This window comes from Athalia rosae, chromosome 6, assembly GCF_917208135.1.
Source record: "Athalia rosae chromosome 6, iyAthRosa1.1, whole genome shotgun sequence".
In the NCBI taxonomy this organism is placed as follows: domain Eukaryota; kingdom Metazoa; phylum Arthropoda; class Insecta; order Hymenoptera; family Athaliidae; genus Athalia; species Athalia rosae.
The window spans coordinates 10,143,520-10,171,131 of NC_064031.1; the positions used below are offsets into that span (position 1 = coordinate 10,143,520).

Here is a 27,612-nt window from a genome sequence, read left to right on the forward strand (position 1 = left end):
AACTTTGCCGCAGAGCGGTTGTTTGAATTTACTTACTAGTTTGAATTTAGTAGGAACACTCTTCGACAGTGCAGTTCGAGGTAACGCGATGGTATTGTACTGAAATTAATTCTGGAATTCAAGGTCATTTCATTCATTTCGGCAATCAAAATTAACAGAGACTAGTGTGGCTTAAAGATACTCGTAACAATTGTCATTAAATAATCTCAATAAATACGAATAAATATATTCACAGCAAGAATCCAATCGGGATTCGATGTATAGCACAAATGATTAGAAGGAACTCGTTTAAAACGTATCCAATGTTTGACCGTCGTTTCGAACGACGGTCTCTTGAGAACTTCCATTTCTTCCATAAATAAATTATCGCGTAGCTCGTAATGAGAATAAATTAAATAAGCATACTGCGGGGTGGCTCTGCCATAGCGACGATTTGACGGCAAAATTTTCCTGAGTATGTCGACAAAAATTGACGACATTTCGTTTTTTTTTTTTGCACAAAATATCACGGTGCCTTCATTTCCTGCTTCAAGCAAAACTTGAACGCCTCCCAACCCTCGCTCCGCGTCTGCGACTGTGGAATTAAAGAGTCGTCAGCTAATCGTTCGAATCTGAATCAGCCGTGAAATGAAAAAAAGATCAACCGTACCTTCGACCCCCTGTGAAGTCTGTCCTTCATTATAGCAATGAATTCTTTGTAAGAGAGCTGACCATCGCCGTCGACGTCAAATATCGCGAACACGGTGTCCACTATGTGGGGGGTGAGGCTCGTACCTGTGCAGATCTTGACGGCGCGGTGAAATTCATCTTGCGTAAAAAAAAAAAATGGGAGGAGGGGTAAGAGAGAAACGCTACAGACTCATCTACGATCAAATCGATGCAATCGATCGATCATCCGTTTACCGTACCTTTGGAAATCGGATGGTCGGCGAGCGTGTACATTCGCATCGCTATTGTAAAGTCCTCCAGATTGTTGAGGAATTCGTAGAATACTCGAAACTCTTCGAAGCTGATTCCAACTTCGTGACTGCTGCGGTCCAGTAGCCGGTCCAAGTATTTGTCGTACCTGGAGAAACGGAAATAATGGAGCGATTCCAGTTTAACTCGAGAGGGTGAGAAGTGCGAGGAAAGTGGGAGAGAAACTGACTCGTCGGTGTCGAGGTAGGTGTAACGTAGCAGGATTTTGGCAAAGTCCATTTCGGATATGGTGTCGTGACCCTTGCTAAATTCGTGAAACTCCAACTCCAGTACTTCTCGCTGAAGATTTTCCATGAAACGACGAAAGCCGTCGTACCTCAACTCGTCGTTACCGCTCTTGCCGAAAAAATGTGTCGTGAGCGTCGTGTCGACGGCGTGACGACGTTGCAGACCCTACCAAAAAATATACTCGATCGATCAACTAAATACCAATCGAACGAACCACTTTAATGATCATTCTCCAATTACTTGATCGTCCTCGAATTTTCCCGACAAGGCATCCCCCGATTTCGTTTGTTCCAATGAATTTTCGTTCATCTCCGCGTTACCGCCGTGCCGTCCTCTCCAAGCGTGACTAAAAATTTTCTCCATCTACGCAGTCGGCCAGAAACAACAACAGAAAAAAAGAAGAACTGTAGATTTCTTCAATCACCTCGTACGAGCGGTTAAGCTAATTTTTCCGAACAATGGGTAATTACGATCACGTCACAATTGTAATGTATAATGTTAATATAACAACATTGTAATGTACTGTAATACACATAAATGAACGACAAATGTGCGAAAACGATCGGGACGATTGTGGACGCCACTGTTCCTCGACGACAATCGCAATTATTTCACCCGTGGAATGTTCCAGCACCAAGGAATCTGAAATTAATGCTCGGCGATACGTGTGATCGTTAATGTAACAATTAGATGTATCCAGCAACGACTCATTCCTGCAGAGACGACGACATGAAAATGCGCGATGTGCAGCGGGTAAGATACCATCAGGTAGGGAGGGGGGGGGTTCCTGTATAATGGAACGATGAAAATAAACCCAAAAAAAAAAAAACCTGGCCTCACACAGCCAAAATAAAGAAACAATGGCGAGTAGAGACCGCAGACGAGTAGCGGAGTCGCCACTCGATGTTCAGACTTACGTATGAGTTTGAGGTGATTGATCGGTTTGCCTCGGCAATTTTAGCGTTCCGGAGTTTGGCCTTTTCGCGAAGAGCTTCCTCGCTTGGGGCAACAAGCGTGCGGAGCTAATGATTTGAAATGAAAATATCAAACTAATTAATAAATCTACGTTTTTCGATCGTTAAGAACTCTCGCTTGAAAACTCAAAGCGTGCGGTTATAATACAGAAGTAGACGCAAAACGTGATCGCGTTGATCTTTATACCGAAGAGCGTTGATGGAATTAAAGGAAGAAAAAAAAAAAGAAAAAGAAAATGAATTAAAATATTTTATCGATGTTAGTGAAATGCGCCTTTTGCTTTGAATTTGTTCATTAGTTACGTTGTAAGATAATGAGAAACTCGATCGACGAATAAATGAAACAACGAAAAAGCACAAAACGAACAAAAGCCACATGTACACGCATCTCCGTCGAGACTGCGACGAGGGGATTAACACATGAAAGCAGTTTAATTATAAGTGACACAAAAAAAAAACAAGAAAAAGCGAAACTCTTTCTGCCGTTAGTAGATAATCTGTGAACTGGTTACGAGAGGTATGTTATAACGAGGAAACTGAAACAAGTTGGATAAGTTCCGAGTGCGTGAAACGTCTACAAAAGCGTGGACTGACGAATCTGTATGTTATGAAACTGTTGTACGTATGTTTAAAAATCGTTTGGACGTTCGGACCATTCGATTTTTGTGCAGCGGTTTATAAAACTCACAACTTGCGACGTGGCTTCGTCGAGATCCCGTTCCTTAAGACTACCGCCCAGAAGTCGTCGAATCTGTAGAAATTTCATTTCAAAGGAAGTAGAATAGGGTGTGTAAAAAGAGAATAGTCATTGCGGTGCTTCTTTTTTTTTTTTTTCACGAAATGATAAAACTGCGAAACCATTCGGAAGAATTCGCACCGTTTCATGTCAATCGAATATCGACGATAAAATCTGGATGAAAAAAAAAGGGAACGAAGGGAACAAGAATTGGTCATTCAGAACCCAGGCAAGTACGCGTACGGTGAGAGAGGCTATTAATTTTTATGCCCTCGATACGCAAGGTAGGCTGAATATTATCAATATAAAATTAACACACGTACTCGCCGAAGTCGGGTACAGCTGTGCACGTAGCCAAATTAATCATCGAGTAAATTTATCGCTCGTGAATTCACGAGAGTTTCGATCGTGAGGTGGGGGTTAATCCTGATGTATACCCGGGTGTTGGATTCGTTGAAACGTGGCAGGCGAAGTAATAATACAAGAGTTATTCGTTACGTGAATATGAATACGATCGTGTATCTAGCACCGTTTCGAACTGTACCTGCAAATTTCCGCTGTATTTCTATAAGAGAGGGTTTTTTTTTTTCGTGGTATTAAGAAAAACACGAAGACGAATCCGATGATAAATTTAACGAGTTACTCACCACGAGAAATTCCGTTTTATCCACACGTTCGTTTCCATCGATGTCAAACATGTTGAAGGCGATCCGAAATCCAGTTTGTGGTTCTATGGAAAGAGTCGTATTGATGAAGCGTCGCATCTCGTCAGAGAGGACCGGTAGGGTTTATCTTGAATACACAGACAATATATGGGGTGCTCATCGATTTAAACCGAAACGCGCGACTTTTATACCTCTACTTATCGCTCAGACTCGACAGGAAATGACCATTGACCGTCGTATATCGTCGCCAAAGAATTAAGTGTTACCAAATTGAAAAAAAAATTTGACAAAAAAACCAAACAAAAAGCGGAAGAAGAAGAAGATCTTCCCCCCCTCACCCCCAACCCTTCCCAAATATCTGATCATAGATCACTTCTGCCCTTACTTACTGGTGAGAATAGATAGCAGAAAGAGGTACTCGGTGTAAGAAAGTATCCCTGTAACAGAAATATGAACGACATCCGATAAATTGGAATGAAGAAGAGAAAGAAAATAAATAAATACAAAATAAATAAATTGCGGGATAATTTGGAACGTTATGAATTTCAAGCGACACCGTTTATCGGCAGCTTCCTATTTTTCAGCCGTCCGATCCGCCTCCGAGTCGTGTTACGGGGGGCTCGTTAAATAGGGATAACTAACCGGCTAATCGATCCCGAAAAATGAGGTGCCATTAAAAAGTCACGGTCTACGGGGAGGCTGGGTGGGCCGTTTGACCGCTGCCCGGCCCGGAGCGCTTAATTTCTTCGTCTTTGAGGGTCCTTTGCCAAGCGGTGGTGGTCCGTCGAGCTAACGACGAAGGGCACTCGCGATCGCTTTGGATTTTAAAGAGAGATCGATCAGTTTCCCGCCCAACGCGTGTTCGTAGGAAAGTCTCGTTTATAAAGGTCGTCGCTGACGGGAGGGGGGGGGGGGGGGGGGAAACGAATAGTTTTTCCTACGGAATAGAGACAGGGACAAACGAGGTGGGAGTTTACGAGAATGAGGATAAACAGACATTCCGCGTTAGTTTTAGCAGCTCGTATAGATCGCGCGGACGATTTTCAGAATTGGAAACTGGCTGAACTGCGAATTTGAATTTCTATTCCCGAATGTGATTCAGCGGTGTTATTTGGTTTTCACGATTCGGCGAGCGCGTAGTACAAAACGTTGAATACGACGTTGCTCGAGGTGCAGCGAAATACTCATAAATAAATAGTCACGCTACTCGAGACTCGGGATGCCGTGGATAAATACCGTGACGAAACGCAACGTTCTCCCTTTCATCTACTTATGATATACTCCGATTTATATATATATATATACGCGTACGATTTTTATACACCACGCGCACGATTCGATTCGACGCACTTTAATTCAGACTCGGTGGGGCTGTCGTCGCCTCGACGGAGCCGAAAGTCTTTTTTCGTTAGTTCGTCTATTATTTTCGATTTTTCGATTTTCAGCTTTCGTCGCTAGCGCCATTATACTCGGTGAAATTTCAATTCCAGTAGCGAAAACTTCAATCGTCGGAGTTGTCGAGCGAAAACTCGAAGGTATTAAAAATTTTCCATCGCCATCCATCGCGTACGTACCTTTGTCTCTGAGGCTCCTGAACATCTGTGGGCTACCGTGACTGAGATTCGGCGTTGCGTTTCTCATCACCTCGATTTCTTTGTCGGACAAGATCCTCCTCTTCAGTCGAGCTGCAAGGAATAAGTAAGCGATGAGGATACGCCGTGCGTGCGTGCACCGCCGTGCGGCGTCGCGAGATGATGTTTATATTCGCTAAGATAACAAGATCCGCGGCAAAAAGGACGATGACATTGACTTTCAATCGGCTCCTTACCGCTCGCCCTCCTGTATATAAATGAAAACATCTCACGTCTTGTCATCTCGGTATTTGCCGCGTCACGGATGCGAAATGTTGTTCGACGTATAAAGTTAAAATACATTTTCCAAGCGGATATTTAAAACCCCTTTTTTAAACTGCGGGATGTACGGGGCGGCGGAATGTAGAGTAACGACACGTGGAGAGTACGTTGAAGTGCGAAATAACTTTTCATCGATTGACGACGCGTGTTTGAAAAGAAAAAAAAAAAAAAAAAAAAAAAAACAACTTTCGCAGGGCCGACGAACTGCGATGCTCCAAACAACGCGAATATTTACATCCTAAAACTCCGTACCTACAGTATCTTTATCGCGTTGATCGATCGATCGATCGATCGATCCGTCCGTCCGTCCAAACAACTTTGCGATGTTATAAATCGTGCTCGGAGGCTGCAGAAAATCTACAGCTCTAATATAGATGTAGCATAAGAGCAGGATACTCACGCCTCGGAAGAGACTCAACAACGCTGTCGAGAAAATCTTGAGGAGTCATGTAGAGCTGGCCGTCGTACTCGACCGAAGCAAATTTGATGAATCTTCGCTCCCTCCCCGTCAACCTGACCGCCTTGTGCAGGTCGTCGTCCCTCTGAGAGAAAAATAGAAAATAGTCGTCGTTAAAGCTTTCGGAAAGGAACCCGTCCGCCCCCCATCGATGAACGGAAGTCGCTGAGAGAGCTCTTTTTTGCGACGAAAAAAAAAAAAATCGGGCGATCGGAGTAATTTTTGCGAGATCGCCGGTCTCCCACGCGTCGCGGGTTAATCGCGAATCGGGATTATAATCAGCCTCGACGCGGAGGAGTTAGAGGGCGAAGAAGCCAGCGAGGTCGGCGCCGCGTTGCGGCACCTCGACGCCTCCTCTGCCGACACGTTAATTTATGCGGAGACTGCTGACTCTTACAGAAAATCAAACAGGGCGCTGATTATCTATAGGACGAACCAGTTTGCCCTCGTGGCGCCGACACCAACCTCCCGTATTCGCCGTGGTACAGCGCGCGCGCGAACGAACGTACGTGGTCACGCAGGTATACAGAAAGTCGGCCTCAAACGAGGGATATGCAAAAATTGATACCGAACCGATAACGGAGCGTGTACGGACTGCACTAGCGATTTCCTCTCACAATCGTCTACGCCGCCGTAATTGAGAAAATGATATTTTTTATTCTTAACATTCCCAGGGGACGCGCGGACTTACCAGTCCGTCCCGTTCGGAGTGAACGACCTTTCGGAGCTTAGCGACGCTGCTGACGTTTCCGTAAATCGTTCGAGGTTTTCCCCGCGGAAAATCTTTTTCGCCGATGACGTGGCTCGATATATAACGTGGAAATCGAAAGAAAGGAAAAAAAGACGCAGCTTCCGGAGGGTCCCCTCCTTCGCATTGGATACGCTCGTCGCGATTTGAGCGCCCGTCGCTGCCCGGTTTTCATTCACGTTTTTGTCCGCGCCAAGTGATTCGAATCGCAAAATCGTTGCACGCAGACGGAAACGTCGGGGATCGAAAGGAAATCTGCTCGCGATTCGCCACGTCGCGTAAAAAATAAAGACGGTTACGTTCCAGGGTGAATACGATCCGTCCCTCGTTGCGCTACCTCTCAACGACCGCTATGTAAGCCCTCGCGGTGTAAAAATCGTCCTTTGTCTTCCGAGGAACAAAAAATAATCATCACTGAGTGCAGCACTTTTCTAATATAATTATATATATATGTATATATGTATATAGGGTGAGTCTAACCGGCCGTAAATAACGAGTGTATAAGAAACGGGGTGCAGCACAGGTACCCAAACAGCCGGTGTAAGAAATACGAGAGGATAAGAAAAGGAGAGAAGAAAGGAAATAAATAAAAAAAAGAAAAAAAAAGAAAAAAAACTTTAACCGTCGCATAAATTGTAACGCGCGGAAATATCTGTCTCTCTTATAAACGAACACGCGTGAGAGGGTGGTGATTTGTGTGATTCAGTCTTCCCGATTTTCGAATCCCCGGCTCCACGTCCATCGGGGGCACGCAGCTTGCGTGTTGTCCACCTGTGACTGCTTGGGAAGATGATAAAAAAAAAAAAAAATGATAATAACAATACGAATTATAAAAAGAGAGGGGAAAAGTGCGGTCGGTGGTGGAAGAGTTGAATGAAAATTTTTCGGTCCTCACCGGTGCGATAAATTTCGAGGGGGTTGACTAACGATTGTCACCCGATCGCGGATGGTTAGAGACGGTCGGTCGGTCGGCGAATCGCGAATTTCCGAGTGATTCCCTCGCACGGCGAAAATACGAGATCTTCGAAGTGTTAAAGCGAGCCGGTGTCGGCGGCGGACTCGACGAAATTCCATCTGGGTGGTCCCCCGCCGCAGCCGCGTGACTAACGATTACAGGTAGAATACGAGGCGGTGCGGCAATTTTACTTCATACTATCCACGGTTACGTTGAAAAGCGCGCGGTGCGCGCGTGGGTGCCGCGCTCCCGCGGGAGAGCGTATCGGGTGCCGCGGGGATTCCGGAATAATTTCGTACGTCGGTCCCCCGGGCGACTCTCCTTTCTCGTACCTCCTCCTCCTCGCCCCCCTCCTTTCGTCCCACTCGAAACTCGGTAATCGGGGAATTCCTGCGGGAATGTGTGCCAGCTATTAAAAAATTCGTTGTTCGCGGTTCAAATTTGTTTACTCGCGGTATAATAATTCGCTCCGGTACACGTCGGTTATCATTTACGGAGGCCGACGATTAGAGAGCGCGGAGGTACGCGCTGCACGTGTACCGAACACCGTCGATATTACACTTTACACGCGTGTTACATGTGTATATATGTATAAGAGGCGGCGTTAATAATACACGCTCGTGATATTCTCATGGGGGGCGCTGCTACACGCCGCCGCCCGGCCCGGCCCGGCCCGGCCCGGCCCGGCTACGCGCGCACAATAACCGTCGTCGCGCGGCGCGCTAATCCGAAGACATTTAAGTTAATCGGTATCTCGTTATAACCACAAATTGCGCAAATACCTGGACTGCCTCTCCATTAAATGGTATACACGGGTTACGTGTATAGCGTTCGTCGCATGTGTGTGCGTACGTACGTACATCGAGAGCGAATCGATTATTACTATAATTGAGAAAATTTCGCCCGAGGTACGTGATTACGAGGAAAATTGAAATCAGATAGCAGTGTTTCCGCCAGGCGGCTGTACCCCCCTACCCCACCCCTCCCCTCCCCCCCCCCCCCCCCCCCCCCCCGTATTCAAATATACCGACATACACGTAAAGGGTTTATCGAGGGGACGGCAATCGGTGGATATTTGCATAGGAATTATACCCGCCAGGCAAAGTCGACACGGTTATAGAAACTGATATATACACGGTTCGCCTGTACAAGCGCGGCGAACGATCGCGATTCCTCCTATCTTCTATCCTCGAGCCGCGAATCGCGAATACGTCCGAATTCTTTGATCGTCTGCGAGAGAAAAAAAACGAAGGTCGATCGCGAGGCGTACGGAAGGGCGAACGGCGGATATACCTACGACCAACGAGAAGGTCGAGTGCGATCTCTTTTTTTCTTGTTTTTTTTCTCAATTTTTTTTTTTTTTTTTCTTCAGGACACTCTGCCACCTACGCCGCGCTACGGGCGAGTCTCCTTCGAGTCGCGGCGATGTTTTTTAAATACGGTAGATCCGACTCAATAAATTCAGCTGGCGAGAGAACAGATGTACAAGTGTTTGGGAAAGGGCGCCTCTTAAACAAACAATGAACCCTCACGAATATTTATGATTTCGTAACTTACTCGTTACGTGTATACATACATGCATATGTATGTATATATGCGCTCTCGCGGGGCGCTTGAAACTCACGAATCGATGCACCGCGTACCCAGAAACCAAGGCAAACCACCAAACGAGGCACGCCTAATACGTTTTGCTTTTTTATACGCAAAAAAAACCGTGACATCCGCCACCTATGTACTTCTTTTTTTTTTTTTCTATGTTACGATAATTTATGTTAAAAATAAAATCGAAAATCCGCTTCGCGCGGTGTAGGACACGGCGTACTACCTGGTACTCACGCGTCTCGGATTCGGCCTGAAAAAATGTAGGTAAAAACGAAAAAAAAAAGGAAGAAAATGGGGAAAAAAAAAAACTAATCCACAATTTCACACCTCTCGTAAATCGCGAAAGGGGGGACGCCGGGAGATACCCCCGAGTTTCATTCGAAATCTACGGATTCATCGGCGTGGAATTTGGCCGAACTACAGACGGCAGTTTGTCACTTGGCTTCTGCACCACTCCGCGGGGACATTCGTTGAAAATAACCGGAATCGTTAAACGGAAAGAAACTCGCTTTTAATTTTACGATTTTCAGAATTTCCAAAGAATTACTTTTTCTCGACCCCGCGCTTCTTATTCGTCGCATCGCTGGAGAGACGACGCTGGTATACGCGGAACTTATTCTCGATCACGTCGACTCTGGACAAAAAAAGAATCTCGAATCTCCGTCACGTACGTACGGTAAATCAGTCGCACCACCGACGCCCGTGATTAAGGTTTTCGTTATATTATTCCGTAACTTGATGCTTTAACGCGTTTAATTGGTCAGCCTCGCGCCACGTTATAGCCACCGTTACACGCGTCGCGCCGTTGAGCCCTCCGTACTTACTTTCACGTATTTCGGAGGCCGCGATAATTGCATTAATTAGCGATAAAAACCTCGGTTCACTGCCGCCCTGTCTCGGACATACGAATTAATTAATTTCTATATCTAATCGACGCGCCGCGAAAGTTCCTCCGACCGGATCGCTTCTCGAAACGGGTGTACGCAATGCGGATTCAAAAAATTCTCAGAGTCATCGACGCGAAGGGGGTGGAGGGCGGGTAGGTAAAGAAAGTATATACACAACGAATAAAATGTAAGTACAGTCTAAGTACCTTCGATCGACTGTAGTATAATTACGTATACGTATATGTGAAATACACGCGTTTCTCCGAGGAGTATTTTACACACGCTTCGGTTACAGTCCCATGGCGAAGGAAGCTCCTCCAAAGATAACAACCGACGGAACGGATCCCGCGATTTATGGTCGTCGAGGAGGTAAACCGATCCGATTAGTTTTGCCAATGGGGAGAAACCGAGATTCGCGAATACCGAAACGCGAGAGCAACAAAAAAACAAATAAAATAAAAAAAGGTAAAAAAGTGATACTTATTTAGTTAGGCTGCTTTCGTTTTTTCTCGCACCACCGGACGACGCGTTGTCTCTCTCCGCACGCGCGACCGTCTGCGAAACGTTGATATAGGTATACAGGTAGTTTTACGGCACACCTAGGCGGCGCACCGTATCGTTTTGTGCCACGGGGGTGGCTGAATCATCCCTTTGGCGAATGGAAGGCGGCCGGCGTTCGTCGGACGGGCAGGTTGGGGGTCGAATGATTTGTCCGAATATAATTAGCGCTAAATCTAAAACAGTTGAGGTATATAGCCGCGGTAGAGGTGTATAATTGAATATTCGGGAGTGTATGATTTAACGTTGGATGCCCGGAGGTAGGTGTCTCGCATACCTCTGCTTCGTACAGGTTGCCGAGGTATATATCTCTCTTGTAATTTAAAAGCGCGCACGTCGTACAGGTGCTCTTTCACACGGGGAGGGCATACGCCGCTCACGTTAAACGCACATCCAAGGAAGTCGCGCTCTCTCTAGCGTATATATATGTACGTATGAAACGTATAATAAATCACAATTTGAAACCCCCGACGCTTAATACGCCGGTATAATACCGCGGGGCCGTTGGATTCGCGTCGGGGATGACTAAAGAGTTGAGAGAAAGCTGATTGTGAGCCTAGGAGATACGAAGCTGCATAATAATAACTTTCAATTCTTCGAGTTTACGGTGATAATTGTTATACCAGGCATAAATATTTTCGGTCTTTCATTTTTTTTTTCCCTCTTTTCTCTCTTTTCTCATTTCCAAGGAGTTTACTTTTTTGTTATTTTTAAATTAACCAAATAAAAAAAAATTCAATAAAAATCGTGAGCGCACCGAGGTGACCGCGGCGCGGTAAAATCGCCACGTTCGTTTGGTGAGGTATGTAAGGTGCGTGTAATTATACACGGAGATCGAGTATGAGAACAGTTTTGCTCGCGTGTGAAAAAAGGATCGTCGCAACGAACGTGCGATTAACACGGGGCGATAAAGCGCGCGGGACAGGCGAAATATCTGTCGTTAGTCCGAACGATCGATCGAACCTCGTCATCGATCGGAGGCGTTGGCCGTTATCGGCCCACGTGTGCAATAACGATAACAATAACAACGATCGTCCGACGCATATCCGTTCGTCCCGCCGTAAACCATAATAACAATAGATTCCGATACGGGGGATGCGAACGAGAATAGATATCGCGGGGCACTCCTCGACGAAAGAATCGAAGAAGAAACGAAACGCGCGTATGTAATAATTGAGGAATAAGAAACTCGCGCGGATCCGTGTGGAGCCAACTACCGTACACCCACGCCGTTAGGCGAAATCCTTCCGAAGGGTATCTATCGCCTCCCTAGCCGCGCGGAGCTCGAGACCAATTGACACTAAAGAGATTTACGGTCCGTTGGGCAGCACCGACAATTACCGAAGGACTAGGATACGCCCGCCCGCCCGATCGACGAACGCGGTACGCTTCGTCCTACACGAGGCGACGGTTCGCCGGTGCAGCCGATCGCCGTGGATTAAATTTCAGCCGTTCGTTCGATCGTACCGCACCGCGAATAAAACGATAAACGCGATCCGCGAGCCAGTTTCAGCGCTGATTTGCTACGGGATGAGGACGGACGGACGGACGGACGGATTCGGACGGTGAAACTTTACCGTCTCACCGGCGGCGGCGGCGGCGGCGGTGGCCCCCGGGGGCGGAAAAATTGACGGACATATTTATTTAGCCGTTCTCGGTCTGCCCCCTTATGAGGCGAGTAAGAGGCAATTAAGCGGTGGAACGAGAGAACCCCGCCGGAGCCCCGAGGTACCGTAAACCAGTCGGAGAAACGAGAGAGAAGCGACGTGAGTAACTCATTGAGACGTATACCTATATAGCGTACGACCGCCCGACCGTGATCTCGGGGGTTCGGAAATCGAACGAACGAACGAACCACATGACTCGAGATTCGTCGTAGCGGAAAAGGGACGAAAACGCGGAACTCGCTGTAACTCGAATAAAAGCCGAAGAAAAAAAAATAAAAAAATGCGCGCCACGTCGAAAAATTGCGGACTGACTACTCCTTAACGCGGAGGTGGTGGTGGTGGTGAGTAGTCGCGCTTACCGATTTCCGATCCTCTTTCGAAATCGCCCCACTTCCCCTCCCCCCCAAATCGAATTTTTCCATAGCCCTCGCGCGCGGCGCGGAGAGTGGAGAGAAGCTATACGCGTGGCTCTTAGATCGAAGATGCGTCTCTATTAGACGGCGGACGGGGCTGCACCGGATGCCCGGGGGGCCTTGTAATTAGAAGTAGAGAGACGCGCGTGCTTCTCATCGGACGATTCGAGATGTGGGCAGTCGAGTCGAGTTTAAAAACGTAACCCCTTTTAATTTCACGTTCGCTTGCGCGCGGCGCGCGGTGCATCGTCTGAATATCTTCAAAGAGAACCGATCGACCGGCTGCGTCCGCGTCACCGCAACGAGACGATCGGACGCACGTCGAACCGGCGACGCGACGACGCGATACTTGTGCATTCGACGGAGAATCCGAACGCTCTACATAAGGAAGTTCGGTGTCGAGTTTAACTCGTCGCCACAGGACATTGTTCGCGAGGTGCGGCGGGTGTATGAAATCCACACGAGTCGTCGGAGAACGGAGGAGAGTCGACCGAAGGGGGCGAGGGGGGGCCGGGGGGCCGGGGGGCCGGGGGGTCGGAGAACCCGATCGGGTACCGAGTCCGGGCTCCGCAGAGGAATTTTTCGCGCAAAAAGTTCGGCTGACCGCCCCGCGACCGCAGGGGGTCGGCGAATCGTGAGTCGAAGGAAGCGGCGGCGAAAATATCGTTCAGATATTTCGGGGCGGCGGTACGAAGTCGGGTGGTGAAAAATGCCCCTGCGAATTTTCCAAAAGAGAATCGACGTCGCGATTCGGTCTCGCCGATCCGCACACACCGCAGCGGTTGCGATCTGCCACCCGTACAATCGCGATGGAATTTCGAGCGTTGATGCGCCGACGAAACGAGACTCACGGATATTTCCGTGGCTATTATAACACCGACGAGTGTCGAGGTTGGAATACGCTGACGAACGAACGAACGCTACGTTCGTATTTTGGCGACAGATGCGCCTGCCAAGAATACTCGGCAACTATTTCGCGATACGGTTATACGGGCGCGGGCCTAGAGCGACACACGTTAACGTCGCGAGATCGATGCGATTACCGGATCGGGATTTTCTTCGACGGGATATGGAAGAAAACAGTATAGGGTCGATCGGCGACGACGCCGCGTATCCGCCGCCGTCCGGTCGTTCGAGTGAATAAAATTCCGCCACCGATTCCGGGAGATGGTCGATTAACCCAGTTATGTGAAGCGCATAACGAAAGCTGTACGAGCTTCATTTTCTCAATTCGTTGGCTCTCCTCCTCGGGAGATAGCGATAACCGGAGGCCGATAAGAAACGCGTAACCCGTGCGCGATACCGATTTCCCTCATTTTTACGTCCTCTCGCGCTATCTATGGTACACAATCTCGTTTGGAGAAGGGGAGGGCGGGGGGGGGGAGGGGGCTGAGGACCGGCGAACTGCATCGGAGCCAACGAACGATTTCCCAACATCTTCATTCTCTTCCGAGAACGTATGCGAGGGAGGGAGGGGGAGGGGGTGTCCGCGCGCGGACGTGGAATATATATATATCGTTAAGATCGCCCCGTAGAGAACAGGGTGAAAAACTCGGTCGAGAAAGAGAGAGCGTGTCACATAAAGATGACCGAACAAGGTTTTTCGGGTAACGTTTTGAGGCATTTCTCGTGTAGTTTCCAACGGTGACCACGGGATTTGTTCGAAAACAAGGGACTCGTAGTACGGACCGGTAATCGTGACACGTATATACGATTCCCGAGGGCGAGGCTGGTGTATAGTGGTCGTTGCCCACTGGCGGATGGGTTATAAACTGGGTTAATTGCCGATGTAACGGCGGTAATTACCCATTCGGGAAATTGGGAAGCGCTCGTAAACCCTTCCGATCACGTTTCTACCGTCGGCTCGAGGGTAACGTATACCGGGAATCGGGGATCGGAATATCAATCCCCTGCAAAACACCCGGACGACGTTACGGAACGACGAAACGCTGTACTACGACCCCGTCCCCCCCGCTCGCATTTTCGACGACCGACCGATATTCGCCATCGGCAACGGACCGCGAATAAAATTAAAAGAAAAACCACGTGTATGGGAACTGGAGGACCTCCCAACGGACCGAAAAATCCTCACGCCCTAGGAGGGTCCCGCTCCCGCGGTGACGTTCGGTAAAACGGCACCGAGCACGAGACTCGCGGGACACGATCGGAAACTCGGTAAACCGCGCATCGCAAGAATTTATTTGCTTTACGATCATGAAAAGGAAACGCGTGGGTTTAGGTAGGGCGCGATGCGTGCTTTCCTCTCGAGGATGCGGGGGATCGACGAAGAAGCCACGGGGCATCTTGTATATCCTCGTAGAAAAATTTTCATGGATTTAAATACCGAGCTTCGATAATTAAGACGTTATTGCCCGATTCTCTCTCTCTCTCTCTATCTCTTGGACCACCTCTGCAGGAACTCGGTAACGAACGAGCTCGCGTTATTCCCCGACGTTATTCCTACTACTGGAATATGGATGTTGTGTACCGCGTACGATATCGTGGGCTGCGGACACAGACACAGACACAGACAGCGCATCGTTCGGAATACATCGTCCCCGCCTTCGACGCGCGCTCTACACGATTATATTATTAATAGTTCGAACGGGTGTACCTTGCGGCCCCGCTTCTAAACGATTCAAAGAACTCGTGTTCGCCTCAGCGACAAGCCGAAGAACTTATTAGGAATATATGAGTTCAAATACCCGTGGGCGCGGGTATACCGAAGATGCGACGATGTGGGCGCGACCCACGTGGGTGAGTCGAACTCGAACGAAACAACAACAAAAAAAATAAAAAACAAACGAATCGAGTCGAGTCTCTTGTTATTCGACGCTCCGTGCAGGAGATGCAGGTTTTTTTCCTATAGTTTCGACTAATTCGAATGGTAGATAAAACGTCCTTCGCGATCGTTATGTATACGCACGTACGAGGTCGGATACAGCGAGATACGCCATTTGCAGGGTCATTGAATCGCTGAAAAGGAGACCTCGCTCTGTTCCGACGATATTTTATAGCATTTTTATTGACTCTCCTAATTGAACGTATACCGTACGTTACTCAGAGAGACATTGCGTACAGTGGATAGCGTTAGCAACTGCAGTGCCGCTGATATCTAGAGACGGAATATCGTCGAACGACCCGACGAAATTCTCTATGTACGTGTACAACGTAATTTCGGGGATCGCGTCGATTAAATCAGGCGCTCGGTTCTCCCCGAGGATCGAACGGGGTGTCGTAAAACCTTGGGGCTAATATCGTTGGTCTTCGGATTACCAAAATTTTCGATCAAGTCAAACAAAATATAGAAGCGAGTCGTTACGAGCGACGTAGCTAAGATCGATGAAAAAGATCTTTCAACCTGTCACAATTTGACGCGGCTAATTTCAGGTTGTACGCAAAAGTTATTTGATCGAAAATTCGAGGCGTACGATATCCGAGGCAACGGCGTTCGCGATTCCCATTATATCTCATTACACATGCGGATCCCGTAACACCGTTTTGCGCACGGGGACCGAAAAACGAGCCGCGAAAAAAAGATCTCCGCATAACGACCGGAGGGCGTCGCTTTTAATCGCGACTCGGCTTAAGTGAAATATTTTTTCATTTTTTTCATTTTTTTTTGCTTTTCTTTTCTTTTCTTTCCTTTTTTTTCTTTTTTGCGACTCGGGGCTATCGCGGTGCTCTGCACGCTTTTACCGAACGCCGCGAAACGATGAGTCCTTTTTTACCCCTGCGAAACGCGGTTTACTTTTGTGCTCGATTTCTATATATATCTCGAATCATCGGGATAGATTCGATATTTCAGCGATCGAACGAGGAGATTACGAACCCCCCCCCATAATGCGAGAGTCCGTCCTACCGCACTCGTCATCTTAATGATTCGAGTCGAAAATTTTTTTGCCCTATACGATCGCGAAACGGTACGATATGTATGTACAACGAAGAGTGATAAATATCTGGGCGCCGCGGCTAGGCGTCCCCGGTGAGCGTTAAACGATTAAAGGTAGCCGGTCGCGATTATTCATCGGGGGCGGAATATCAGACCCCCCGTACGTGATCGAGGGTTAAACGTATGCGCGCGTATAAAAGCGTTAAATATGTTTTGGATAAAAAAAAAAAAAAAAAAACCGCTAGCGTAAGGCACGACGTGATGTTAAACGAAGAAACTGCAACACCCGCTTGATTTATTCCCGTAATTCCGGTGGCCCCAGGGGTCGTAAAACGAGGCTTTAACGGTTTCGTACATGGAAAGGCGACGGAGTCTCATACCGCGAAACTCCGATTCCACCGATTCGGTTTGTTTTTGTTTTTTTTGTTTTTGTTTTTTTCTCAAATCAATTTTGAAACGATGTAACGAAAACAAAACGGACTAGAGGTGAGTACGACCGCGAGGATTAGATGCGATGAAATTTCCGTAGATACGAATTCAACGGTTTCTCGATAAACTGCAGTACCGACATTTTAACGACGTTGAATCGGTCGTGTAACTTCTTACTTACAAATACATACGAACAAACCAGACGAAAGTCTGGAACACTTTGCCATCGGCGACTAACAGCGACACGTCTGTCCGTGTGATCGAAAAGGACGTCACGGCCTACGCGCTTCGTTCGATCGTTTGTTCGTTACGAGTTTCGTACATTAAATATTTCGCTTGGCGATACGAAGAGATCTCGCGCATTGGACGAGAGATCGTTAATTCATCAGCGATCGCCGAGGCCGGCTAGCGACGATATTGGTCGTAAATAATGTCTAATACCAGCGTATCTGATGCGCGTCCGATTAAACGAGTCGTATGCACCGCGTATACGTACAACGACGTATCGAAGAACGGAGAATATTCCCAAATTTTCGCATCGCAAATTAGAAGAAAAAAGAGAAGAAAAAAAGAAAAAGATGAATCCTACTTCAACGGGGGTAGAGCGAAGAAGGTGTCAGAATTTAAATTAAGAGCCGCAGCAGAAGCGAATCTTGAGTGAAAGGGAGGCGGCGCTGGATTCTCGACTTTCAGCACCGCTCTTATTGTTGGCCTGCAGGTGAAAAAATGATATTCTGGCAAGCCAAATTTCTCCCTAACGTTACACAGTTCACGCAATTTTTCCGAATACCGCGTGATTCGAATTACCGATTGAAAAATCATTGGGACAAAAAACAAAAAAAAAAAAAAGACAAGAAACGACAGAAATTTCGTTAGAATTGATGTAAAACGGCTTCTGCGAGCTGTAAGAAACAGTAAAATACGGTCAACGAACCCGGTTTTACGCACTTGTGACACGCTGCCCTCACGCGCATATATACACAATATTGGACGCGTACAACATAACCAGGGTGAGTGATGCGTCGTTTGAATTGGGTGTCGCATTTAAGTCATTAGAGTTTCACACGACTCAGCTGATTGTGGCTAATTGATAAAATTAACCACCGGCTACTTCCGGGTCCGGGTCTCGGTGCGACACTTTGTGAGTACCTACGATACGCGCGTCTCGTCCCACCGGCATTCAACATCGATCTCCACGAGCGTCCGAACGACTCGAGAATTTCGTCGAAAGAAATCGGATGAAAACCGAGTTAAAAATCGGTACGTATTAGAGGAGGAAACGAGTACGAGATCCCTTGTCGTTGGCTGGCGATCTTCGAGGACTGGGTCGAGGGCAAGGATGGGGCAGGGGGTCAAAATTTAAGGCGGAGTTGGTGGAGGCGGTGCCCTTGAAGATTATTCGACAGAGGCACCGACCGACCGACGGACGGACTGACGAAACTAGAGACCGACCGACCGACATACTCGTTTATTAACGTACACCCTTGATATGCATTTATATTTATGCATCTCATTGTTCCGACCGACCGAATTATGTAAGTTGATTTTTTATTTTTATTTTAATTTTTTTTTTTTCATTTCTTTTTTTTTTTCTTTCTTTTGTTACACAGAACAAGATATGTACGACCAGAATATCAAAGACTGTGGGCTACTGTATATCCCTGCAGGTGGAAGAAAAACAAAAAAAATGAAAAAAAAAAAACCAAATAATTATTATGAACCAATAAAAATATACGGGAGCTGGTTATGTGTATGTATATTTGTAGGATTTATTTTTCGCATACTGCAGATTTCATCCCCCGATAGGATAAAATCATTGAAAAAAAACTGAGAAAGATAATAATAACTATAATGATAATGATAATGATAATGATACGGTGTGACAATCAATCAGGCCAATTAAACGGTTAATTACACGGGATTCCTGCATAATATTATCGGCTCGATAGGTGCGAGGATCATCGAATGCGCGAAGGGAGTAGAAAATATTTGAATTTTATACAGACTGCAGTTTATATCGATGTTACGCCTATATACGCGGCTGTAATAGGAATATTATACACGCGCGTCATCGACGTATCAATTTTGCGACTGCAGATCGAGCTGTGTGAATTGTTCGATTAGACGTCCGGTTACACATCGGCTACCTCGGCAACGCCGTTTCAAACGGAAATCACGATCGTCGATAATTCGCACTCGGTTTTAATTAATGACATGACACACTGTGGTGGTTGATCCGAAGAATTGAGACGTTTTTGCACGGGGAAACCAACGGAGTTGAACAGAAAAAAAAAAAAGGAAGAAGAAGACGAAGCAATTCGTGTATCAGTTTGAGATCCTCGAAGGATGCGGAGTCTGTACGAGATTTTTCGCGAGTTTTCGGAGTAGCGGGAATGCGATGAATAGGATAAAGAAGAAAAAAAAACATGTGACGATAGCCGAGGACGGAGGATTTTGGTAACGGGACGTAGGGAATTCCAGTACACGTACGTATCGATCGACGGATCGATCGATTTCGGCATCTGGATAAAATCCAGTATTTATACGTATACCCGTTATTACATCCGACCACCAAGAGACACGGAAACTACATATATAAGAGCGTTCGAATATCCGAGAGGGCATGGAATATCTGTAACTCGAGCCACGCATCTGACTCTACAGCGATAAAGATTATCCCCGATCCTATTCAGATCTCTACGACGGAGAGACGTCTCGAGACCGTATCCTCGAGTCAAAGGTTAATTCGTATATTGCCGTTTAGCGATAGGATTTTACTCGGTGCTTTTTTTCCCCCTTTTTCTTCCGATCGATCTATACGTGAATTGAAACCGATCTTTTCGGATCTTTCGAAATTTTCGAATACCACGTCGCCTCGCTGCGGACATTTAGTTTTGAAATTATCGAAGAAAAGGGAAAGCCGAGAATAGAAAACTAGAGAGGATCGGTGTAAACGATTTTGGAACCGGTGAGATTTCAATCTGAACTTCAGAAACGAGAGAAAAAAAAACAAGAGACCGAATGAATAAAATAAAAAATCTCGCCATAATTTTGCCAACTTTACGGTCACGCCCGTTAAGGTGGGTCCCTGCGGGACGCTGCGCGCGGCGTCGGGTCACCTAGGGTAGCTGAAAAAAGGTCAGCTGCGGTATTGCGGGGTTAAGCCATTAGCCGCATTCGCTATTACCATAAGACGGGTCCCGCGTAGTGCAGGTAAAAAAAACAAAAAAAAATGAAAAAAAAAAAATGAAAAAATGAAAAAGATAAGAAGAAGAAGAAATGAAGTATCGCGATCAAGATAAAAGTTAATCCCACGGTAGCCAACGCGTAGCTGCTGCTGCCGTCCACCCACCGTTGCGGTAGCCCAGAAAAAAAAATTCCTCGAATACCAAAATATATCACACGCTTCCATATACATATATCCCTGTCATTCCTGTACACCCGAATATCGCCGAAATACACATAAGTATATAAAACGCTGTCCGTGTGTCAGTTTTTTTTTTTGTTTTTTTTTCTCTTTTCTATTTCTCATGTAACGTAGTCTGATTTAAAAAGTCCGTCGAACGATCGTTCGTCAATCATTTTTTATGTAGTTCCGCGCTGGGGTTAACGGAGTATTTTGTGGTGACTCGTAATAAAAGTTGAGGGCGAACCGCCGCTCGTTCCGTAGACAAACGCGGGGCTGGAGTGTTTCACTATTTTTCACTCCTCGAGTACGGACTATTTTACGATAGGCGAGGGCGCCTCTTTCTCGTTCTTTCTTACATTCGTGTCGCGAGATGTGTAAATAAATCAAAAAATTTTCAGACGCGTCGCCCTATCGAATTTTTCACCTTGTACGACCGACGGACGCCGCGATTATCAACAAACTCGACTCTTGACACTAAAATAACCATTTTACGGAGCGAGCGATTCGAAAAATTGAAAAAAACAGAAAACAAAGTACACACCGCACATCGTTAATCATAGAGAACATAGGTAACGATTCGGTCGTACATTTATATCCGTGTACGTACAATCTGTCGTGTAACAGAAATTAAATGGCCACAAAAAAAAAACGAACACAAAGGCTCAGAAATATGCGTCGAGTGGTAAGATATTAACCAAAATGAGGACTGTAAGAAATCTGGAATCGAACGGGTGGTCCCGGAGGCTGTAGATGGACCACCGTGTACACCGCCGTGTACAGGCCTGCGGCACCGGGGTATAATCTACGAGAATCTGCGCGGGACTGATTTCTAGATCCCAAAATTATACACGGAATTTTGAGTTTTATTTCTCCCCTTTTTTTTTTTTTTGCTCCTTTCTTCTGCCCTTCGGTTCTCGCCGCGGCTGATGTGCGCATTTTTTGTTGTTTGTTGTTGTTGTTGTTGTTTTTTTTTTGTTTTGGCTTTTATTTTTTCCTTCCTCTTTTCGCATGCATCGGGGGTTCTGCGTAATGAGACGTTGGCGCGTTTGTAACGACGGCTCGTGCTGTCGAATCGTTATTATAAATTCTTCGACGAAGTAGCGATACCCGCAGCTGTGGCAGGTGCCGATAGAAAGTTGAGTAAATTTAGCGAGACGTGACGGGCGACACGCGCGACCATGCATTGTACACGAAAAATGTAGTAATCTTGCGAAATAATGAGATTTAATGACTTCGCTCGGTACACAGACCTACTCGCGTGTGGAATGATTCAGCTGAATATCCCAACAATTTTTTACCTGCTGAACAGCGGGTGGCGCAATAAATAATAATAATAATAACAACAATATAGGCAATCGTGCAGTAACAGCTTGTATTTAAGAGACAATTTTCGGCTTCTATTGATTTGCTTCAACGGATATGAAATTACCTCATTGCGCAGAAAAAAAACTTGCGGTGTGCTAGATAGTCAGGTATACTTGGAGAAAAAAAAAAAAAAAAAGGAAAGGAAATAAGAAAAGCGCCGCATTTGGTTTCATTCGTCGTTTGGATTTTTTCCATCGAGATATCCTTACGGTTTTTCGCTTTTCGGACCGAAGAATTGGCGACAACTCGATGAATTTTATAAATGGATCAATTCGACTTTTAAATTCGGATTTCTGTACCAGGAGCGAACAGCCCCTCGGGTATTCCGGATGTGGATCGCGCTCAATTCTTATATGGGTGTATACAATTAACCGCCAGCATCCGAAACATTTTCAAAGCAAACCAAACGAGCGTAGACCATATATATATATACCTATATATAACACGAGATTTCTCTACAACGGAATGAAATCTGATGGAATAAATGCTTCGGAACGTGTACGGTGCGGCAATTAAAAAATAATTAGAGACAATTATACATACTCGGTGTAATAAATCTAGGGAGATTCGATCGAAATTTTTCTACCGAATTAATCAAACCCACACTCTCTCTCTCTCTCGACGGAGAGGAACAAGTCGAAGGACTCGTTCGAAACAAAAAAAAATTCAAGGAATTTCCTCCTCGGATCCTATCTAGTCGTATTGGCACGAGTGGGGTAAACATATATATATATATTGAAAATAGGAAAAAAAAAATCGAGCTCAGTTTTTTTTTCTTCTTCTTTAACGGAGGACCTTCGTAATGCACTTACAATCAGTCTCTCTGTATTACATACTTTAGTCGCGTAACTTATACGCGGTGTTCGTCGCGTCGAGTTGGTGCAGCGGCAGCAGCGGCGGTAAGAGAGGAAGGAGAAATAATTTATCTTCGCGCATTAGACCTACTCGCGTGTGGTCCGTGATAGCGCCGAGCGAAGAAGTATTCCACGGAGTTATTGATAAGCGTATTTCCGAGATACATACAGAATGCGAGTAGAGACGACGACGACGACGACGAGACGCGCGCACGTCATCTCTCTCATCTCATCTTCTAGCGTTATACCTACGCGTGGACCCCACATTTCTACCTACGGTTACGCACCGCAAGCGATAAGAACGAAACTGTACGGTATGCGCGCGAGACGAAACACAATCACAATCGGTTTCGCCGTCTCGATTTTTTTCCCTCCTTCTTTTTCTTCTTATTTTCTCCAATTTTCCAATCGTTTCTAGAAATATTCCGTTTATACCCCAGGGCTCGATCGCTTATCCATCTCGAAATTCGATTCTTGCCATCGGACCACACAGGGCGCGCGAGTCCCACCCCCCCCCTGTAAAACACATACGCGCTGACGGGAATTTAGGGTCACTCCGATTCCGTGTAATTTACCGCACCGATCACCTTTCGGTGCCAGGTCATTCCGTCTCGGTTTTTATAGGTGTGTTGGATTCTCGGTTTGATCCGATGAGGACATAGGGGGGGGGGGGGGGCTAAATTGTTAGCGACTCTCGTTACTTTCCCGACAATTTAATTTTATCGTCGTATCGTCCGATCGATCAGCTGACGCCACTGCGGGGATAAGGTTGTAATTTTCCACGTCATTTGTCGAGGTGTAAAAACGCAACGACTACCATACGTGCGTCGCAGCGACGATCGACTCGACGCAGGAATTACAGGGTGTCCCGAGGAGATCAGAGAAAATGGAGAGCGTCTATATCACCCGGATTAACGTATCTCTAAATCTACGTCTCTCGGGCGCGTCGAGTCGTTTGAATAGAGTCGGTGGTTTATTAATTTCGGATAGAAGGTGATTAACGTCTTCCTCTCTCCCCCATTGGTAAGTTTCAATTCTCCCTGAAAATGAGTTGGAACCTGTCGCGATAAAAAAGGGAAGACAGACAAAACATCGGGGCGTTTAAAGTATAGAGGACTCGGTGGTTTACGCCGGGATTCCGAAACGGCACACCCGACGTCTGTTTAACGTAACCCCCTCCCCCCTCCCCCTCCCCCCCCCCCATGACTTTGTTTACGTTACATCCACGCATGGGTCGACACACATTTCTCAAGTTAACCGTGAAGGGGAACCGAGAGTAATCCACATATCTGTTTAGATCGCAGAAGCTCAGCAGCGACTGCGTAAAACGCTCTCGTCCCCCATCCAACTCCCGTGAAATGAAGCGTCGAGTCGAGTCGCGAGATGCGGAGCGACCGGAGAGGGTCGAGATTCGGAGAGCAGCGGAGATCCAAGAAGGGGGCGAATAATATTTTTACTACGAATAGCGGTTTTGGGAAAATGTGGAAAATAAGGAGAACCGTCGGGAACAACGACACGTACGTACACGCACCTCGATAATCGAACCCGCTCGAATCAACGCGCCGGATAAACTTATCCGGCTAATTAACGCTAATGGGCGAGTTCTTATCGCATTGTTAGCTGTCAGTTGGGTGGTACACGAACTCGTTTAAAAAAACATGAGTTTCCGACCGCAAGGCGGAAGAGGTTGCGGAATGATTGGGAATCGCGTAGACGCGGGGAGACTGCCGTTTTCCTACGAACGATACTTCGGGCGTGGATTTCCGCGGATGTTGATTTTTCGTCGACGATTAACGCTCGGGCTCAAGGTGAACGAGATCGCGAACGTGGGGATAACGGGTGGTCGACGAGCGATCGATGACGCTGCATCGTAGCGTCGGTGCACACACCACACTTCAATCCAACGTACCTTGCGTAGCTTGAAGGCATGGACGGCGTTCCGTTTCGCGTATTTCGAGGCGAAATAAAAGGCGACCGAACCTCCGACAATCCATCCCAGACCGGCTCTGAACCTCCGCGTCGTACCGCCCGGATTCCAGGTGTTGTAATCGCGTCGAACGTTTCTCAAACCGGGCGTAAATACGACCAGACGTTTTGACAGACCGACCAACGCCGCCATCTTGCCGAACTACGTCAGCTGATCCAGCAGTCGACGCGAGAAGCGCGCGCGCGCGCGCGCGCGTGCCCCCCTGACCAGCAGACGAAATACTTGAATTTTTAAAGACCGGCTACGCCGGCACTACTAGTCGTTTAAATATAGTCGAGATACTTTTTCTCAGGCACTTTTGCCCCGCTATTAATAACCCTACAATGTACGCGATGCCGTTGGTAACACGCGGAGATGAGAAAACATTCTTGTTCCATTTAGGAAATGCACGTTACTCCCCGCGGAAGTCGAAGCGCGGGGGGTTCCATTACCTTCTGTAAAATCACGGAGGCGAGATAGATCGTTACGCAACCGGTGCGACGTCCCAGTGGTGCAACGATGCTGAGATGTATCAAAAATCGACGAATTGAAATGTCAAATTTCCGAAGGACCTTCGACCGATATCGATTCGATCGTCACTTTCGTCCTCTGGGGACAAGATGCGGCGGATATTCCACCGTATATATCGAGTCCGTTGAGAGCGAACAGAAAATTCTAAGCGAAACGTTCGATGTTCGAAATGAAGAATTTCCACAATAAATATACAGAGAAAAGGAATGTAGCAGGTGACTGTTTATTATCCTCGTCATTTACAATCCTCTTTCTTCGGCTCCGTGAGGATTCGGTAAGAAAAATACACACGTGCGATCAAGATCGTCCGTTACACGCCGATGACCTTTTTTTTTTTCTTTTCTTTCTAATCCGTTGTCGAAAGAAGATAAATCCGTTGAAGATAAGAACAATTCATCGTTGAGATTTGAATTTTACAGCCACAGATAAGATCATTGTTTCTCTCTCTCTGGATAGATAATGACATTTTTTTTTTTTTTCTGTTAAATCTACTTTTTGATGTAGTTGGCGAGAGTTTATTTGTACATTTCGGTCGAGATCTACGCTTATCCTCCGTGTAAGATTTTTATTGCTTCTCGAGTGTGCGAGCTCTGGTTGAGTTGAACAACACGATAACGCGTAAAGCCCTAATCGAACCTACTACGTAACCTGTACCGCGTAAATTATACGCTGCACTACACACACACGTTGTACTGCCCGACATTATTCTCTGGAATATGTTTTTTTTTCCCCAAATCCTTTTTTCTAATCTATTTAATTGCGATGCCTCTTTTCAAAGGGGTTTGCTGTCCGCTCGACGTAACGCAACGGTACGGGGTGTACAAAAAGTCCATATAGCATACGGGGGATCAAAGGTACCGAATTCTGATATAATATATCCGAATATACAGCTCATGTATGTATATACGATACGGTACGGTTGAATAAAAAAAAAAAAAAAAAAAAAAAGAAGAAGAAGAAGATGGAACAAGAAAATAAAATCATACATAAAAGAAATGGAAGCACAAGTATTATAGATGTGGAATTGAAAAGGGATGGAGGGGAAAAAAAAAAAAAAAGGAAAGGGGAGGAAACTATAATCCAGACGGAACTCGAGGAGAGCGCGGCGGCGTTCCCGAGAATTGTTGACCTATATCAACGGCTTCATCTCTTCGCCAGACTCGCGGCGGTCTCATCTGAATACAATACGGAATAAATCTTTGCATTCACGCGATACGTTACACGTGCGTTATATCTATAGGGGTTACCCCCTGTTAACAGATATCGAAGGGTGTAACGTTGCCGGGACTATAAGTAAGTAAGTAAGTAAGACTCTACGCTCTGTCCGAGGCTACCGCTACGTTACACGTGTATATACGGTGTTATGCAACAAAATAGTTCCGAAAGAATATGTAATGCCGCCGGAAGAAGTAGGAGGAGGAGGAGAAGGAGGAGAAGGAGGAGGAGAGGGAGGAGGAGGACAAGCGCCAGACGAGTCTGGACTTTTAAAAGTCAAGTGCGCCCACCGGATAATCTTGATTCGTATGCATCACACTCTCTACGTGATCTCTTTGCCTTTGTCAGACGAATTCCGTTATAAAAGAGGTTCGGGAGAAAAAAAAAAAGAAATGAGAAGATCGAGCGACGGTCTGAAAAAAAAAATTTCCATCAGCTATTGTGCGACTCGTACGTACGTGTACGTTCGTGGGTCGAACGATGTTCCGTCGAGTTTGCAATTAGCATGAAAATTGAATTGTTTTCACCGAGCTAGAAGCGGTGATGAGGGATAGACGGTGTTCGTTTGACTTTGTTTAAACGGGGGGAGGGCATTCCGCAGCTGCCTAGCGATGGGTAGTTTGAACTTCGAAGGGCGAACGAACGGCATGGATTATCTCAAAGGAAAACCCCCGGAGGAAATTAATCCACGAGTCTCGGGTTCGAGTATGCCGATCGGGCGCTCGCGGAGGCCGCGGCAACGGGGAGGGGGGGGGGGGGGGGAGACCGGCACAAAGTTCAAGATCGTCTCGTCGGAAATTTCGGCGGCTTTTCCCAACCGTATCGTGTTTCTCGATCTCCTTTCTGATTTGAATAATTGAAAATTATCCCATCTCACTGCGGTCCCTGCGCAGCCGCCCCCCCCCCCCTCCCCCCCCCCCCCCCATATTATATATATATGTACCTCGCTCCCGATCATCATCGGCGGCATGATGTGGCGCCTGTGGGTAAAAATTTTACGATATTTTATTACCGTTCCGCGCGCAGCTCAGCGGTAACATCGAAACGAGAAAAGAACGAGCGACTTGAAAGAAGTATTGTGAAAAAAGTGAGAGAATTTTTTTGATACAGAAAAAAAGAAGAAAAAAAAAAATCAATTACACGCCTGGAAACCGTCATTGACACGAGCAC

At 46.5% G+C, this 27,612-nt stretch overlaps 1 protein-coding gene and 1 long non-coding RNA gene across 6 annotated transcripts; one reads left to right on the top strand and one right to left on the bottom strand.

Moving 5' to 3' along the window:
- Positions 1–117: 117 nt before the first annotated feature.
- LOC105688801 (calcium uptake protein 3, mitochondrial) lies at positions 118–27,427 on the bottom strand. Of its 5 annotated transcripts, none has more exons than XM_048657294.1 (12): positions 27,386–27,427; positions 5,895–6,036; positions 5,156–5,266; positions 3,971–4,018; positions 3,564–3,646; positions 2,869–2,931; positions 2,124–2,228; positions 1,447–1,569; positions 1,148–1,371; positions 909–1,066; positions 650–807; positions 118–574 (listed from the first exon to the last, which is right to left on the bottom strand). In XM_048657294.1, the coding sequence occupies exons 1-12, from the start codon at positions 27,410–27,412 to the stop codon at positions 506–508; spliced, it is 1,311 nt and encodes a 436-aa protein (XP_048513251.1). In that variant the 5' UTR covers positions 27,413–27,427; the 3' UTR covers positions 118–505. The 5 variants fall into 5 exon arrangements, with proteins under 5 accessions (XP_048513251.1, XP_012260774.2, XP_020709610.2 ...); XM_012405351.3 differs by lacking the exon at positions 27,386–27,427 and adding an exon at positions 24,640–24,873; XM_020853951.2 differs by lacking the exons at positions 2,124–2,228; positions 27,386–27,427 and adding an exon at positions 24,640–24,873.
- LOC125501428 lies at positions 22,103–26,175 on the top strand. Its single transcript, XR_007279005.1, has 2 exons — positions 22,103–24,247; positions 25,099–26,175. It is a non-coding gene; the product is annotated as an uncharacterized LOC125501428 (long non-coding RNA).
- Positions 27,428–27,612: the final 185 nt, after the last annotated feature.